Source organism: Balearica regulorum, chromosome 5 (genome assembly GCF_011004875.1).
Source record: "Balearica regulorum gibbericeps isolate bBalReg1 chromosome 5, bBalReg1.pri, whole genome shotgun sequence".
NCBI lineage: Eukaryota > Metazoa > Chordata > Aves > Gruiformes > Gruidae > Balearica > Balearica regulorum.
This window is the reverse complement of record NC_046188.1, coordinates 13,272,968-13,291,987: the sequence shown is the minus strand read 5'-3', so window position 1 is coordinate 13,291,987 and position 19,020 is coordinate 13,272,968. Positions and strand designations below refer to the sequence as shown.

The following is a 19,020-nucleotide window of genomic DNA, read 5'->3' as shown; positions in this document are numbered from 1 at the left end:
CCTTCCTTGCTTTTGCTGGGTTTTATCCTGAAAAAAGTTGTAGCTCTGATGTGAATGACTAAGGAGAGAAATCTTCAGATTTCTGAAGACAAGACCCAAATTAGCTCTTTGCGGACAGCCGGAGTAAGTTTTAAGGAGATAAGAGGCGTGCTTAACATCCCCACTAGACCTCCCTTCTCCCGCGGGCTTCCAGATTTCCTCCCCTTACCCGCGACCGCGCAAGCCGGGGTGCGCAAGGTGCCAGGCTCCTCTCTCCGCCCCCGCGCAGGCGAGCGGACTCGGAGCGGCAGAATTAGGCAGGGGCTGCCTCGCCCCGCGGGCAAATCCCCTGCCTGCGAGTGGAGGGCAGGAGGGCCGGCAGGAGGCGGGCAGCCCTCCCCTCTCTCCCGTCCCTCCTCTCTCCCTACTCCCGCCCCGTCGCGCCGGAGCCCGGCGGAGCTGCGGGCTGCGGGCGGGGGGGTGCCGCCGCCTTCCCGGCCGCCGCCTCCCGGCGAGGAAGCTGTGCGTCCTCCGCCGAGCTCCCCGCGGGGCGGCGCGGAGAGGCGCGGAGCGGCCCCGGCCATGGGGCTGCGCGCCGCCGGGCTCATCGGCTGCTGCTGCCTGCTGCCCCTCGTCCTCCCCGCAGCCCCAGGTAACGCCGGCAGCGGGGAGCGCCGGAGGAGGGCGGCGGGAGGGTGGCGAGCAGCGCACACCCCGGCGTTTGCCGCGGGGAGCGGCGCAGTGAGGGGAGGTGAGTTGGGAAAGTTTTCGGAGTTTGCCGGGGCCGGGAGGAAAGCGGCGGCGGGAGCCCTCCTGCAGCCCCCCGAGGGCAGAGCCTTCCCCCGCGCCCGCTCCGGCCGAAGGTGCTGGTGATGTTTAGGAAGCTTCTCCTTTGCATCCGACTGAGTGCATTTCTCGTGCCGTTTGCGTGGGGTGTCAGGGGCTACCGGTGATATTTCAGAGGAGCACTGCTTAGTGCGCTTGATGCAAATACTTGAAACAAACCAAAAAAATGTGTCTGAGACCTCTTCTCCTTAACTTACGTTATTCATGCATGATTTAATGAAAATGGTGACTTTTTTTTTCATCCGACGTAGAGTTGAAATGAATTCAACACTTATACTGTAAGTTGTTTTAAATTGAATTTTTTTTCTGACTAAAGGTACTGCTGTGTTTCAAGGAGTTCTAAAACATTACAGATGGAGTGGCATGTTGTGAAATGACATAGATGGATCTCTTCTGAAATTACCCTTTTAAAGTAGTGTATAGTGATACTACATACACTTTGCGTATGCTAAAGTGAATTTGTATTCTTTTGCGGTTAATTCTTTTGTGCCATTTCACTTATCCTGTAGGAACACTCTGTAACATGCTCCAGATAAAGTTAATCTAAAATTTTATGTTGCAAAACCATGTGTTTGAATTAAAAAAAAAAAAAAATCAGAACATTATGCAGTCTGGTTTTCTTTTAAAACAACAGTAATGGGTATAGGACATATGAATTATTTTTTTTTTCCCTGAGTGCTGATTTTTCTGGTTTGATATTATAAATCTCTTCTTTCAGGCGTGAACTGTAAAACTGGCTGCCACCCAGAGAATGGATTTTGTGAATTTCCCAGTGAATGCAGGTAAAAAGATCTGGGGCTATTAGCAGGGCTATTAGCACAGGAACGGACAGCTTCAATAATTCATAGTCCTGGTGAAATAGGCAGAAGCCGAAATGATTTGCCCTCTGAAAATATGGAACTGTAATGAAAAAGCACTCTGTTAGGACACAGTAACTGGAATCATAGAGCATAGACATCTATGTGCCTTTTTAGCTTACTTTTTTCCAGTCAGAAAAGTCTTTACATTGATTAGCTTTTTTAATTTTTTTTTTTTCTCATTGAAATGGTTTTCTTCACATAAACTGCTTCTAGTATCCCAGAAGCATCGATGGTATCTTTTTGTTCAAATGTGCTGCATAGTCCAATTTTTTATCTAAAACTTTATTTATTGTGCCTCGAAAAGGGGAACATCCATGTAATTATGTTTATTAAAAACAAACTATGCCTCTATCTTGTCTTTTATCTCTTTCAGGTGTCAACCTGGTTGGCAGGGTGCTCTTTGTAATCAGTGTGTTCCTTTCCCTGGGTGTTTGCACGGCAGCTGTGCCAAGCCCTGGCAGTGCATCTGTGAGGAGGGCTGGGTTGGCAGCCTCTGTGACATAGGTTTGCACATCCTTTCCTATCTGTGAGCAAGTGAGGTGAAACAGCCCCACCTGGTGCTGGAGACATGCAAAAGTCCTTCTGGATAACTAATTTTAAAGGATTGAATGTTAGTGCCAGATAATAAAGGGATTCTGGGTAGCAGCACAGAAACCTGGAACTTTTATAATAATTTAGGCAAAAGCATACAGTATCTTTTGTAACTGGGCATACATGCGAGCAAAGAATAAATTCATCACTCTATTTTAAACATTGATCATTGTGGACAAGGCCAACAAATAACTGCTCCCTTGTTGTCGTATAAGCCTTTTCTATAAAAATACAAGTTGTTTTGTATATATTAATAATCTGAAATATTTGCATGACACATTATCTATATGCCACTTTCTGTTCAGAAAGATGTGAGCATAATACATAATACTTCTTGAAAAGGAAAACATTGTGCTTTTTTCTTCCTTTACTTAACCCAGCGATGATTCAGTGGACTAGCATTACTGCAACTGAGAAAAAGGTCTGCCTGAGCAGACTGCCACTTCCCTCTCAGATCTGAGGGAAAAGCACAGCCCTTGTGTGCACTCTCTCACCCCTTGCCAGTCAGAACGAGCCAGCTTAGCATAAGCAAACTCAAGAACTGGCCTTTGCTGAGCTGGTTTATTTTGGCTGACACAGGCAAATGTTCAGCCAAAGAGATCTGAGGGGGCTGAAACCGCGCGAGCATCCAGGAGCATGAGCCTCTTCAGCCCGTGTAGCTGCAGTTGGAAAAGGACAGGTGTCCAGGGCCTTATTCTTTCAGGCTTTTTTTTGTTATACAGCTTATTATTTATAGAGCATGCCTTGTGTTCTGCCCATGCATATCCAAAACAGTAATTAATGATGACACAGTTTGAACTGGATAAAATTTTCAAGATGACTAAAAGACTCAGAAGATTTCAGGTAGTTCACACCCTTGCAGTGGCATGGAGCTTGGTGCAAGGTACTCAAGCTCTCATTTAGCTTCTCATCAAGCTTTGCAGTCCATACTCACCGTATGCGCACATGCGCACATGAGCATAGACAGACTTCTTAGTTTATAGCGAGTCCTGGTATGTTTGCAGGAGCTGTCATAGCAATGGTGCAGATGTGACTATAAGCTCTCAGAGATGTTGTTCTGGACACCTCTCACAGATATGTTTGTACCTGAAACATTGACCTAGATTCTCGTTACAATTAACGAGGAGGAATGAGTCCCTCTGCTGTCTGTGATCTACGATCATAGATTTCTAAAACTAGACAGAATGACCCCCACTGCCACATTAGGAGGTTCAGTTCTATTGCTTGCCAGTGACTCCAAAGGACCAGATTTTTAATGGTACCATCTTTACACCTAAAGATTCCTGTAAGATAATATTAAATTTTTTAAGCTGGGCATACTTTTAAAAGCCATGTGAAGTGCCCAGCTGAATTTTTAAGGACTTAAATGTATTTGCAATTCTGAGCCTTGCAACCTTTCCCTCTTGCAACTAGTACTTAGGATGCAAAACAATGCTTGCGAAACTGTACCCATATCTTTATGGTAAAATATTATTTGAATACATATTGATTAAGATAGTTCTATAATACAAAAAAGGTATCCCTTTCTTAAGCTCAGAAACTATTATTTCTCTCAACACTCAGAGTCATCTTGGAATCTTCTTTGTCAATTTGAATCTAGATCCCCATGAAGAGCTGCCAAGAATATTCAGCCAAGAAGAAATAACCATCTTTTCATCTGCAGGGACATGTTATGTTGAAAGTCTTTCATCTTAATGGATTTACCTACTCTAAATGCATTGTTTTGACACAAGGGATCAAGAGAAAGATCCTCCTTTTCTTGGTACTGGAAGGTTGCTACAAATTTTCTGAAGTTCATTTGGCCACTACCAAATGAACCAAAACACTTGAAATGTTCATAAAATATAGTTATAGTCTCAGCAGCTTATTTGTTTGCTAAGCATGGGAGGAAAAAAAGATGATTTGGACTGGTGGTGGTATCTCTTTTTCTATTTTCTAGAAGTTAGTCTCCTTGGCTTGGATCACGGAAGTTCCTTTCTGGAGCAGTTTTAGATTATCAAGTGGTTTTCTAAAGCCTCTGACTGTGTAGCTGTTGTTTTTACTATCAGCAGCCTGGTCCTTAGTTCAGGTCAAGAATGACCTTCCCAGTAATTCATAGGCATGCAGATTATAGGTTGGGCCTGATCCACTGTAAACATGTAGCCCAGGATCAGTGGTATCATTTATGGCCATTATTGCAGTCACGTGGACAGGCATGGCACTTAAAGAAAGAAATCTATGAGTTGGTATTAGTGTTATCACTGCCAGTTAACCACTTTGCAATGAAGTGCACCAGCCTGCCTAACTGAATGCCATGGCATCTTCTCGTCCTCTGGAAACACAGCCTTGAAATCAGTAATAGGAGCACGTGGAACCAGGCTGCACAGCACAGGGTTTCCCTCTGCGGCTCTCTGACATACGCTACACAGTACAGGAACAGGTACCACATCAAACACTGAACATAACAAAGGGAAAACCAGTTTAGTCAATTTATTTCCAAGAAAAAATGACAGCCCAGTCAGAGCATATGATCCACCTTGCTAAATCAGATCAGTCATCTCTGTCATCTTGTCATCTCTGGCTGTGCCTGCAGTCATGTTAGTGTGCCCCTGACTTCCCGCTTGAATCTTGGCCTCAATTTGGCTAAAAAGTCAACATGTGGTATGACCTCCGAGTATGCTGTGCTTCATGTCACTCGACTGCTTCGCCAAGGGCACATGTTGGTAAGCTGTCCCCAAAGCAAGTACAGGTGGAACCTTTGCCCGTGCTAGGCATGCATGAGACAGCGTTTAGAAATTCTGCTGTGACAGAGACTACTACTGAGTGTGCCTTCCTCATAAGAACAGTCAGTGATTGCTTCATGTACTGCAGCCTGACAACTTAGCTTTACGCAAATATTAATGAATTTATTGGTGATATGATTGTGGCTATTCGTAATACATGTGTAAATGTACTGTCCTGTTTTTGAATTCTCATCTCAGACTTGGTTATCACTTGAAGCAAGTAAATCACTTGGTTGTTGACCTTTTCAGAGGTAAACTAGACAAAATAGAGAAAATGGTTCTATTTGGGGATATTTATGTATTTATGTTTTAAAAGAATAAGTTCCTACAAGCTTTTAAGTTGTGTTTTAGAATTAAATCCTTGACACAAATTACTGATAGTAACATATGTGTATATGTATATATACACACCTATCCATAAATATTTCAGAGTTTCTTTGCTCCTGCATCAGTTCAACCCTTATTAGCTGCCTTTAAAGCCTGTGAAAATAGGTGGCAAACAACAGTCCTCCAAAAAGCATTCAAGATTATTTTGATCCTTGTGAAAATTGGAGCTTACACTCAAAGTGCATGCAAAGTGGTTGTCTTGCAATGAGAATAGGCTAAGAGAAGACCGAGAGGGGATCTTATCATTGCTTACAAATATCTAAAGGGTGGGTGTCAAGAGGAAGGGGCCAGACTTCCTTCAGTGGTGCCCAGTGACAGGACAAGGGTCAACGGGCACAAACTGGAAAACAGGAAGTTCCATCTCAACATGAGGAAAAACTACTTCACTCTGAGGGTGACAGAGCACTGGGACAGGCTGCCCAGAGAGATTGTGGAGTCTCCTTCTCTGGAGATATCCAAAACCCACCTGGATGCAATTCTGTGCAACCTGCTCTGGGTGAACCTGCTTTAGCAGAGGCATTGGACTAGATGGTCTCCAGAGCTCCCTTCCAACCCCTACCATTCTGTGATTCTGTGATATATTAGAAGGTAGAGCCTCTTATCCAGGGAAGATTGTCTTTGAAAGCTAAGGCTGTTGAAATGTTTTGCTATCGTTAAAATTTTGCATTACCTCATGATATCATCTAACTTTCATGTTATGTTGTGAGAAGTAAAATATAAATGCCCTTAAATAACTCCTCATCTTCTTAGAAAGTGTACGTGTGCACATGTGTGTGCGAGGCATCAGATAACTTGCAGTCAGCATTTCCCTGCAGCTGCTCTATTAGTTGGCTAAAATATGCACTTGTTTGTTTATTTATTTTTAATTATTTTAAAAATTCTGTAATCATTTGAATGGGAAGTGGCTCAGCAGGGAAATTGTAAAAAAAAATGAGATGTGTGACTTTGGCTCCAGACGTCATATAGCTCTTTCTTCTGGTACAGTTATGTAAGGGTTGGATGCAGCCCAGCCAAAAGATGAAATTTAAGAGATTTTTGTAACTTGCTGATCTCTGTTATTATGAAATGTTTGTTCACAAGCACATAATGATAGGGTCTCAGGCAGGGAGCAGGGAGAATTCCCAGCTCCTGATTGCTTCGTCAGAATTCTGCTCATGGAAAAGCCAAGGTTGTGAAAGGATGACTAGACTATGTAGTTCTTTCTCCCCTACTAATATTTTATTGATAATATTACTTATTTATAGACTGGAACAATTCAAATATATTTTAGAAGTGGGAGCTAGGAAGAGAGAAACAAGCTGAAAGTGCTTGAAATAGTTGAAAAATCTAAACTCCATTTTAAGAGAGGGAGGAATAAATCAGAATTTATAAAATGCAGGATGAAGGACTATTAAAGTTATATTTTATTTGAAATATTACATACTATTTACTGACTCTTTCTCATTAGATTAATTGAGCCCTGGTTGTTGTTGGGTTGTTTGGTCTTTTTAAACAGATATTCACCCATGTTCTGCAAAGCCGTGCACCAATAACTCAACATGCATAGAGACTGGTGATGGAGGATATATTTGTCTGTGTGCCCAGGGATTTACAGGAAAAAATTGCCATCTCAAAAAAGGACCCTGCATTATTAATGGGTAAATATTGATTTCTGATATGAATTTAAACTACACACTCCTACTGTTTCTCAGAATTCTTTGCTAAGTGGAAGTATCTCTGTGCTAAAATATATAATGCTTCTGCTAGTTGCTGATATTTTTATCAAACTTTACAAGTCTAATCTGTTCATATTGTAATGATTTACAGATTGTCAGCATGAGTTTGTGTGCATAATTTGAGTAGTAAAAGTGATAATTTCCACATTTTATTATGGTGAATTTATGCCTTCCCCTGATTTTAGTAAACAAACTTGAAGTAACCTCCGGTCCTGTGTTCTCACCTGTAGTGAGAGATAATTGTATATACAAACCATATACAGTAATAAGAACAGCAGCCAATGCACCAGCTGTCTGCACAAAAACATCTGGTCCACCAGCCTGTCATTTTTCTTAACTGACATACCATTTTATGTCCATAGTTTACTGAAGGAGATAATCTCACTTTCACCAGAATAGGATGTGGGAGGCCATTGCTCTCCATTGTCTAAGTGGGACATTAGGAACAGCATTGCCAGCAGATTGAAAGAGGTGATCCTTCCTCTCTGCTCAGTCCTGGTGAGACACATCTGGAGTGCTGGGCCCAGTTCTTGGCTCCTTAGTACAAGAAGGCCGTGGACATACTGGAGTGAGTCCATCAAAAGGCCATGAAGATGATTAAGGAACATCTCTCCTATAAGGAGAGGCAGAGACACCTGGATTATTTAGCCTATAGAAGAGCAGGCTCTGAGGGGGAACTTATCCATGTGTATAAATACCTGATGGGGAGAAGCAAAGGAGACAGAACCAAACTTTTCCTAGAGGGGACCAGTGAAAGGGCAAGAGGCAATGGGCACAGAGTGAAAAACTTTCAGCAGTAACACCAGTATAACTGCTTGAAAAAAAAAGATGACCTTTCAAAGCTTTTTTTTTTTTTTTTTTAAAAAAAAGGGGGGGGGGTTGGTGTTTTTATTGAAATCTAGAAGCATCTGCTGTCCTCTAGCTCATCAAGGATCTGATCCCATAAGCATACAGAATGCCTTTCTGGTGGATACAAGCTTGGTAAAACTATCACCTTAAAATCAAGGGGTTTTTTGATATTGCCTTCTTTCTCTCTGGCTCCATATTAGTACCCTCTGGTTCTCTTTTTGCTCAGCAATATATAATTAGTAATATTCAGATCTACCTTATGACTACATCTTCCTGAAGACTTGTACACTCTCATTTAAGGAACATTAACACTTCTCACTCTATTTGGCAAGAATTGCCATTCTTACAACTTTATGTCCGTGGAATTTTCTTGCCATTGCTTTTAATTGGGGGATAGTCACACAGTTCTGTCTGGGTTTACTTTTGGCATCTCAGATAACTGCTCTGATTTGCGTATTTCTCTTCATTGACAATGAGGAAATTTAACTTCCTCGCAAGTGCCTTGAATGACATCCAAGCTACTTGCCTAACATAGGGGATATGAACAGCTTGCTTTCTCCACTTTTCATCTGTAGAGCAAATACTTCAATAATTCAACATAGACGTATATTAACTATCCCAAAGAACAGGTGAGGTGCAGTATCAATGAATTAACACAGATAAGTTCCATGTAGTTTATTTATTAGTAGTTTTATTATTATTTATTTTTATTTATTAATATTATTTATTGTAGTTTATTAATTTCTTCATCGAAAGAGTGGTCAGGCTTTGGAACAGGCTGCCCAGAGAGGTGGTGGAGTCACCATCCCTGGAGATGTTCAAAAAACGTGTAGACATGGCATTTCAGGACATGGTTTAGTACACATGGTGGTATTGGGTTGACAGTTGGACTTGATGATCTTAGAGGTCTTCTCCAACCTTAAAGATTCTGATTCTATGATTAAAATCCTCAGACATTCAGTACTCAAACTGAATGAATGCTTGTGAGCTAGTCGGGAAATCACGACCAATTTTTAATAATAAAACAACAGTCTTAAAACAGCAATTCCTTTTCTCTAGGAAGCTGTGTCTTTTTCAGGAAAATGAGTAGCAGGCTCTGCAAATCTGCTTTTAGTTCAAAAGGACAACTGTTCTCAGCACAAGCACTCCGTGTCTGCTCGTACTTCACAATCCGCCAGAGAGTGCACCTCACATCCTGGAAAGAGATATCATCATATAATGTCATCTCATTCACATCTCACTTCTCAGTTCCTCCCTACCTCAGTGGTAATGTTAACAATGGTGATATTATAAAGCATTGCCACTGGCTCCTTAGTTAATATTCATAGATGGAACCAAGACCATTTACAAATCAAAGTGATTATTGTAGTCTGCTTACAAAATCAGGCAAATGTATCTGCATTAGTGACACCTGTGTGATGTTTTGAAGTTTTGCTCTGAAGCAGAGCAGCAAGTGGTACTTTCTAAAATGAAAGCAGAGTATTTGGAAAGCAAAGAAGAGGTATATCCATGTTTCCATAAGTAGTACCACACCTTGCTGAACATGCGTTAAATGCCAAAAATGCAAAGTAACTGAATCTATTCAAGGAGATTTATATTAATACCTTATTTATTTAAACATATTGCAAATGCAACTCAGTGTTATTAATAAATAAAGATAAATTTTCAAAATTCTACATTTTCCCTTAAATGTTGTTTATTTGAATTTTTTACACTTCTGAAAGGTTCGGAAAGTACTGTAATTCAAACCACTCATGAGGGTTCAAACTTCTACACATTGACATATCCAAAACAGTTTGTCGGATTTTCCGTGGGACCTATAAAGCTAAGAGAGGGTTCTAGACTCCCCATGACAGGCCATAACCACTCATTTTCTCAAGGACTATATAACTACAGCTTCTGTACTTTGCTTAAAGCAGACACAGTGGCTAGTGATTGTGGCAAAATTCCTTGTTTGCGTGATCACCTCAAGTCGTCACCAATAACTGCTATGTCAAAGTCCAGAGACAAACACACCTTTGGCTTTCCTAATACTGCTTCCAGACTTCAAATTTGTTCTTTCAGTAGCCTTTTTTCTGTCCAAATCTACAGTGAAGGACAATACAAGAGGACAGTTTATGTGGAAGCAGCAAAAAACAGGCAGATGAGTCGTCTACCATGACATTCAGGCTCTCCTGATGGGCGGCCACCAAGTGTTTCAGTTGCCAGTAAAGCCAGAGGTTCTTGGGGTAGGCTTTGTCATAGCTACTCCCGGAGCAGTGGCTGGGCTTTTGAGAAGCTCAACCTTATCCTGATCAGTGGTGAAGGACCATTTGTAGTCAGGAGCTTGTATCTTTTTCACAGTCATGTCACTCAGACATAAAAAGATATCTTAAATCTCTGTGTCACACCATGGAAATCCATAATGGCCAATTGCTACTGACCACTGCATATGTAAAATATCAACACTCATGAAGCTGTGATCTTCATTACCAGTGGGACTTACCCCTGGAAATGTAACACTTAAATAACAGCTTGGACTTTTCAACTATGTCCTGGTACTATACTGTACGTCTTCAGAAGTTGTAATAGAAAGAAGTATTAGAATCAAGAAGTATTACTACAAGAAGTATTAGAAAAACTGTTGTCAGAGAGGCTTGTTGTAAGCTTTACCAAGTGTTATTCATTTTTAGACGGTAAGTTTTAAAAGCTTTGTTCATCTATGATGAACTGCCATGAAAGTGGGGTTTGAGATTTATTTGTAAACCTGTGACTCAGGGCCCCTTTTCTCCCAACATGGCCAACTGAAGGGCCAAGTCAACATTGCAGAGCTCCACCAAATTGGCACATTTGTGCCTTTCTGTCAATGGGTGGCCCTATCTTTTGGCCTTACACTCAGTAAGGCACAGTTACATGGCAAAGGTAGAAAAAGATGTCAGGTAGAAAAAGGTGTCTCAGTGAATTCGCATCATTTAAAATATAGTACCAGTCTATTAATTATTAAGTTCTTAAAAGGTTGGCAGAAATACTTGTTTTTCTATGATCCTATCCTCGTATTACAGCTGCCTTTGCCAAGGCTGAAACTATCCCATTTATATTTTTTATTATATTTAAGGTTATCAAATTTTTTGTCTGAACAGCAGTTTGCAGGAAAGTGTTCGCCTCTAAATTTTTTGTATGTTATGGAACACTGGAGAGGAGAATAAACCCAATCAGCTTTACATCTTGATGCTATGGCAGAGTGTTTTGTTTTGCCAATACAATACATAGATTATCTTATGAATAATCAGGTGGAAAAAAAAGCCATGCTGCTAGTGTCTTTGTTCAGTCTTGTCTGAATTGTTGCTCAGCTAAATAGCTCTAAGCATATGAGAACACTGGGAAGCTTTATTTGAATAAGTGTTTGAAATAATTTAAAATCCTTTCACAGCTCTTCAAGTTGAATTTATATACTGGTGTACTAATCCTGCCCGAACGGTCAGCAGAAGATATTATAATCTGTATTGACAAAGCTGGTGAACAAATTCGTTTTTGATTCAACTTCATTGACTTCAGTGGATTTGCATTCGGAATTGTCTCTTGTAAAGAAAACCTACTCCTTTTATTATATAAAGTGTTTCCTAATAGCTTCTTTCATGCGGCTTTAATTCAGTTCTGCCTATGTGTTTGTTATCTGTTCTAGCTCTCCCTGTCAGAATGGAGGAACATGCATTGATGACAATGGTTTTGCACCACACGCTTCCTGTGTCTGCCCTTCTGGTTTTGCTGGCAACTTCTGCGAAATAGATAGAGACGACTGTGAATCCAACCCCTGTGCAAATGGAGGAACATGTACAGATATTGGTGTGGACTTCAGCTGTTTTTGTCCCCATGGCTATACGGGAAAGCTCTGCAGCAGCCGTGTCATATTCTGTGCAAGTGACCCATGCGAGAATGGAGGGACATGCAGTGAACATCCCCAAGGAGGATTCGAATGCATCTGTAAACCAGAATTTGTTGGTTCAACCTGCAAGCATCCCAGCAAAAACACAAGCCTCTCTGGAGTGAATATGGAGACAAAGCATATGCAGAATTACAAGCCACCCCCAAAAGCTCATCACAGATCAGTGCATCATCAAGAAATCCTGAAAATAACAATGAAAGAAACAATCCAAAATGCAGATCCCTTGCTCAGTAGAAGCCAGGTGATATGTTTTGTTGTACTGGGCTTGCTTACATGTCTTGTCGTCTTGGGTACAACTGGGATTGTATTTTTTTCAAAATGTGAAATGTGGCTTGCTAACGCCAAATATAGTCATCTCCTACGCAAGAAAAAGAACTTTTTTCTGAAATCTAACAATGGGGAAAACCTCTCAGTTAATATCATCTTCCCAGAGAAGATCAAATTGACTAATTACACTAAGAACTACACTGCCATCTAGGCCCTTGAAAGCCAAGCAGCAACTTGCAACTTGTCATAGCAATATGTAAAATAGATTGACTGCCTGTGATTGGCCTCAATATTTGTGGGTACATTTGCTGTAGCTTGTGCTAAGTGATAATGAAGAAATATAATGTATTTGTATTGCTAAGGATTTTTTCATTCCCCAAAATAAAAGTTTAAAAAAAAAAATAAAGAGCAGGGAATGTTAATTTTATTTCTTTTCAAGGCAGCTATTTTTTTAAAATAAAAGGTAATTTACCACTGGAACTGTATTGCAGCTTTCTTGTCCTGTGCATAGTTTATTTGGCAAATATGGTACCTGTAAATTACTCAGTGATGCTTTTTTTTTTTTTAATAAACAGCAATTAAGGGCTATACGGTTTATTGATTCATTTGTAATTTTTATGCTACAGCAAAGTCTGCAACAAGTGTCCCTGTCTAATTCTTCTGCTATCTGTTGTAAGGACTTTAGAGATCTGTTGTAAGGACTTTAGAGATTGTGATCGACAGGAGGACATTCACACTGATGTCTCACCTATCCAGTCAGTTTTGCTATTTTTTACACACATATGAGATACATTACTCCTTCTATAGAATCTGGGTCTTTGTGATACTAATTTCAGGTTAAAAGTCTCAGTTGCTTGTGATGCTGCTTCCATAAATTGTTCTATTTACCTACCAAAATATTAAAAAAAAGAGTTCAATGTCTTTGGTCATACTTTTTGTATAGAGACCAGGACAAGATTTAAAGGATCTGATTCTGACTTTTATATAAATATTCCTCAAGAAACTGCCAAGAAAAGTATCCTTCACGCTAGTGTCATGGGGAGAATGAAAAGATATTGTGTGTCACCTGAAAGAAGACAGTTGCTTTTAACTTTTCATTTCTGCGTTTTCTCTGTCATATTTCAAGGAGAGGACAAGAATTTCAAGAATCAAAAGCAGCACTGGCAAACCAGCAAAGGCCCATGAAAGCCACAAAACTGGTAGGAGCCTGAGGGCACTAAAAGGTCCTAAAGTCCCTGAGGAGCCTCACCTGGGGCCCTCACCCACCTCTGCCCATAGGCCTATCTCAGGTCAGCACAGGGCTATCAATCCTGATCTGAGCTGTGTTGAAGGAGTGCTGGTCTCTACTTCTGCCCGTCAGATGGACCTCAGACCTGTACTGTAGGTAGCCCATCCGCTGGGTGGGGCCTTTGGACCTGTGCTCCAGCCCTGTCTCCTTCTACTCCTGACTGGAGCCTATGGATGGAACCTGCACCTGGTTCATCGTTTGCTGTGTCTGGGACTGTCGCTGGACGCCGTTGCCAGCAACAGCTCTGGTGGTGTGTTCAGCCTCTGTGGGACTGCTGTTGGTGGGGACATGACCCTCCTGCGTCTCCCAGTTTTGCTTCCTTGCTGGGCAACCTGACTCTGGCTGGTCCCTTTCCAAACGCAGTTCTTCAAGGTGTCTTTAGCTGCTGTTAAGTAACAATTTACTCCCCCAGCCCCCCCAGATAGGAATATTTAGCAGCTGCTTCTAAGCTGTCTGATAACAATGGTATTCCCAAATCCATTAACACCTGCTCATCTTTTTTTTTTTTTTTTTTTTAAAGCCTTAAAGCACATACAGGTCATTACCCTAAGATTTTTTTCTGTTGACATCTCTCTTAATTGCTATGAGTATATAGCAAGTTTTCTGTGTTGGTGATAATATTTGTACATATCATAGAATTACAATGTGGTGCAAAGGTTAGAGCTAACAGGAAAAATTGTGTTAAGATACTACTGTGGAAAGTGTTGACTTCTAGATAACAGGAAGAAAATTTTAAAGAAAGCAGATGCTCTGTCTCAAAACTCTCATTAAGAAAACAAATATCCATCAAACCCAGCAACTTTTCAACCAGCAAAGATGACTAACTTAGATATGCAGATGAAGGTAAAACCAGGTAAGCAGTGCTGAATTTGAAGCCATGAAACATGAGCCACAAGAGTTTACACATTTCTTTTAAAACAGTGTATTTTAAACATGTAATTCAGTATTGTACATTTTAATGTGATCTGTGATTAGAAGTACATTAGGATCCATTTGGATGTAATCAGAAGCACTGAATAAGTCCATTGGGTAACTCAAACCATGTAGCTCTGATTCAAAGCCAGTTACAACAGTAGATGTCTGCTAGGAATCAGTCATTAAATTCCAGACTCGGCTGTGCACCTTCCCTCTCCCTTTGAACAGAGGCTCAGCCTTTACAGCTTGCTCTGCTTCAGGCCAGAGCAAGGCTTTGGGTAACAAAGTTTGTATTTAAAATACAAAATCCAGGTAATTATAACTCGTATTTATAAACTGTTACATGATTTTTGGCCATGGTGACCTAGTTGGCAGTTCCTCCATCACAGTGTACTTCTTCATACGTAGACAGGAGAGCCTCTTTGAAGAGAAGATCATTAGCTCAGCATGGAAAAAAATGCAGATTTCAGCTCCCAGCATCCTTCCTATCATTGGTGGTGTCAGTGAACAAGTACAGGAGGCTGCTTTTGTCCTGCTATACTCTCCAAAGAGAAGAAGTCTTATCTTAAATGTGAAAGGCTGGAAAAAAATAATAGCTGTCTCTAGCTTCTCTGTTCGAGAAAAGAATTGAACACATGTATGGGAGTTTCTCATATCTGTGCTGTTAGTGTAGTGAATAGTTCGTAAGCCTGATCACCACATAGGGGACAGAGAACTGGAATGACAAGAAAGATTTAAGTTTAAGCAAGCTACAGTGTTTGAATCAATAGCCCACAATAGGTCTCCAAAGCAAGAAGTTTAAAATATTTTGCAGAAACACTGACATAAAGGCAAAGAGGAGACAAAGAGCATTACCACTTCAATTTTATGTTTATTCTACATATTTTTTTAATGCCCAGAGGACAACATATGTATGATATCTATTGCCAGAGGTACCAACCTATATCGCCATTTCTCACCTTTCTGATTTCTGAATGCTCTCCCTTAGTCGAGCAAGGATGTCACTGAGCCTCAAACTCTACCTCTGCCTTATTGCTTGTAAAAAAATTAATAAATAAGGACAACTAGGCTGAGGGACAGGTTGGGACAGAGGGGCAGTTTAATGACAGTAGCTCCCTCTCATCCCCAGGCTCTAGCAGAATACATTAAAATGTGTTTTTATTTTAACCATCTCCTCTGGACTCATCTTAGCCTCTGTTGCTGCTATGTTAGCAAAAAAAAAAAAGACCTATAGATTTCCCACAAAGATCAGGTTTTTAGAGATAGGCTATGGATGTTTTCCTGGGGTTTTTCTGTTTGGATTTTTCTTTACAGCCATGGTGGGGAAGAGGTCTGTCTGCTGTAAAATTAGAGCATATGAAGTAGTAATCACCAAACTCTGGACAAGGATGTCTGAATAGAAAATACATGCATGGGTTTTCCTTTTACTGCCATTCTTGATATCTGTCCATAAACCAATAATGCGTATATTACTTTTGATTAATAAGGATTCTATTTGCAAGTGCTGAACCATCTGCTGATGGTATATCCACAACAGCCCAGCTGATCTGCTCTTCTGGGTTGATAACCCGCATTCTGTTTTAAAACAAATATTTAGGTCTAGATGGACTGTGGTATTCCTACTTAAAACAGACCTTCAGCTTTTGAGGGTGAAGCAGTGTTAAGGACCTGGCTGCAGTAATATATACAAACTGTCACTGAAGACAATGGCCCAGATTGCACTGCCTGAGTACAATACATTTCATAACTATGTCCTTCCCTCTCCAAATTCTCAAATTTGCCTGTGTCTTGGAAAAATTTATTTGCCATCACAGCCTCAAGGGCAAAACAATTTGCTACAGATATAGGACTCTTTTATTTATTTATTTATTTTTTAATCCAGGAATTTTCTGGCAGAACTACGTGCATTTGCATCCAGAACACACTAAATTATTGCACACGTACTATGCATGCACTGTTGATTTTCCAAAACGCATCTCATTTACTATGCATTTCTTGTGAATGAGCCATGGACAAATCTTGCATTCTTGGATGTCATGCAGCCTAGGAAAATATCCAGTTCTTCCTGGCTTAGGTGAAAGAAGAGTCTTGAGAGAAGACTTTTGTGGTTGCTCAACCAAATTGGAGCCAGCACTTGAGGCCCATAAAGACGGGCCAACTTTGTTGCATCTCTGTGGCCATTAAATGAGATCAACCCAGAAAATGTACTGTGTATTAGATTTTGCTCTTATAATATCAAGTAATATTTTGAACTTTCTTTCTAAATTTTTTTTGAAGGAAATTAGGATATGGTTCTTTTAAAACTGCAAGAGGGGGAAAAAGACTTTATATAAAGGGGAGCATTTCAGTCTCAAATACAAACTGAACTGTTGATCTAGGATTTGAAGAAACCCATTATTTTATTATTAATTAATTTATTTATCTTGATCATTAGCTCTAAAGCTCAAAAAAATACTTTCTTCCATCTCACTCCCCTATAGATCCTTGAGATGGAGGACCTTTCCTGAAGTTCCTATCCGACTCAGGGCTCAGACAAGTTCATGGGAACACAGTGCAACATCTAGTCCTTATCCTTAGCAATTCAGACAAATTTTGTGGGTACAGAGTGACATCCTTATGCTCATGGTCTCTCAAATGCAAGTTTGAGTAACTTTAAAAAGATGCTAAAATATGAAGGTGGTATAATACAAAGAAGAGGTACTAAGTCAGACTTAACTAAAAGTATTGATTAGACCAAAAATGTTGTAGTAACGTTTTGCTACATGAAACTTAGAACAAAAATACTGTTTTATTCTTCCTCTCTCCATCCACTTTCCTCTTTTGAAATTATATCCTTGCTATTAATTGCAGCCTTCTACTACATATATCCACTTGATGGCAGCATTTGAACACAGAACCGTTTTAATCTTCAAATGCTCTCCCCTTTGTATTTTGCATCAGGATGTTTGTAACCCATCCCAAGTATTGGTTATGGGAAAAAGGCAAAAAGGGAGAACATGTCTGTGATTCTTCACCTGCAGGTAACTATCGCTCATGACCTGGTGAGCTGCAGCAAAACTGAAGCCACATCTGCATTGGTAGAGAAAGCCAGCAGTGTTACCCCAACAGAATTAAACTGGAGACTAGAGACCTGACATCTACAGACCTATGGGGTTAATGATACTTCTGGAAAGGTTACTGCAATAAGAATACCCAGTTTGGATCTTCTGCCATCATACATGAATATAAGCACATATTAGTCTCCATATATTCATCTACGTATTTGTAAGTAATGCTGGGTTTTGGAGCACTACCTGTGGTATGCAAAATTTATCCATTCTTCGAACTTGTACATGGCTTTTAATGAACCAAGCACAGACAGAATGTACTTGATATAAACAAAACTACATGAATGGAGATAGCTTAAATTAACAGTCACTGAGGAAATGAAGAACAATGAAAGGAAAACCAAGACAATATTTTATACAAATTCAGGTAAATGAAAAAATTTTGGTATACTAGTATACTCCTAGCCTCTCACATTTTATTTGTGTATTTTTCTCAACCTAAAAGAGCATGCACGGAAACTTTGTTAGTAATCTCATATTCATTCTCATGCTCCTCACACCATGTGGTGAAGTCTTTATTTGCCTGCCTCTTACTGACTTGCAAAGGTGTTCAAATTGGAAGGGGGAAAATGCATGTTTTAATTTTTAAAAATCTTTTTAGTATCAAATTCAAGGCCCGAACTTCACTTGGTTTTCCAGAGCAGTGGCAGGCATCTCACAACTCCCAGCGAGTTGTACATCTACAACATTTCTAGCAAGGAATGGTTACTGTTTTGACAGGCCAAGTAAATGTGAAGTTCGTTGGAGTTATTCCATTCTACTTTCCAGTGTTTAAATTACTGGAAGTATTTCAAGAGTCCTGCATCTTATCATGGGGCAAGTGTAAGCTTTTAAGGGATTTAAGCCTCAACTCTCACCTGTGCCTGGTTTTCTTCCTAAATAATGGGACTTGTAGGACTAAGGAGATCTGCGTGATCCAATGGCTGGGAGCCTGGATTGCTGAGAGGTATAAGAGGCAGCCTGTTTTCAGGGAGTGCTAGGGAAGTCCTTGTTGTTTTGAGCCCAAGAAAGACTTAGTGATGGCTCCTTGCTGAGGGAGAGCAAAGATTGCCTGGAAGCCAGAGATGAAAACGTAAGGAACAGCATGTGGGCTTAGTGGTGGGAGAGAGCCATAAAGGGACCAAGTCTGATGTGGAGCCCTGTCTGAGGGAGTTTTTCTTTAGATAACTGCAGGGCCATTATACTGCTAACAGATGAGCTCATCAGGGGAGATCTTACTTTGTGCTTTATAGCACGTGTGAGGTTGAGGGAGCTAAAAGGGAGAAGCTGCAGCTTTACCAAGTTTACTCTCCACAGCTGCCTGCAGGCCCAGTCCTGTTGTCCCCTCCAGAAAACTGGAATTGTCCGACACTTTCAATGAGACTGCTACCATTAGTTACAGGGCTGTCATCTTCCTTTTGAATATCAGTCCTTTTGATATTTTGCTCATTACTACCCAGATTCTGCATTGATCTTGGCTGGAGATTTTAATTTTTCTATCCTACAGTCATGATCTTAATGAAAAGAAATCAGTGAAAAAGAGTGCAAAAAAT

General features: G+C 40.5%; 1 protein-coding gene and 1 long non-coding RNA gene across 2 annotated transcripts in view; one reads left to right on the top strand and one right to left on the bottom strand.

Annotated features, from left to right (window-relative positions):
- Positions 1–19,020, bottom strand: part of LOC142601987 (uncharacterized) — a 415,639-nt gene that overhangs the window by 29,628 nt on the left and 366,991 nt on the right. The window lies entirely within an intron of this gene.
- DLK1 (delta like non-canonical Notch ligand 1) lies at positions 323–12,768 on the top strand. The gene is made up of 5 exons (XM_075753543.1): positions 323–631; positions 1,544–1,607; positions 2,059–2,189; positions 6,921–7,062; positions 11,651–12,768. The coding sequence occupies exons 1-5, from the start codon at positions 562–564 to the stop codon at positions 12,387–12,389; spliced, it is 1,146 nt and encodes a 381-aa protein (XP_075609658.1). The 5' UTR covers positions 323–561; the 3' UTR covers positions 12,390–12,768.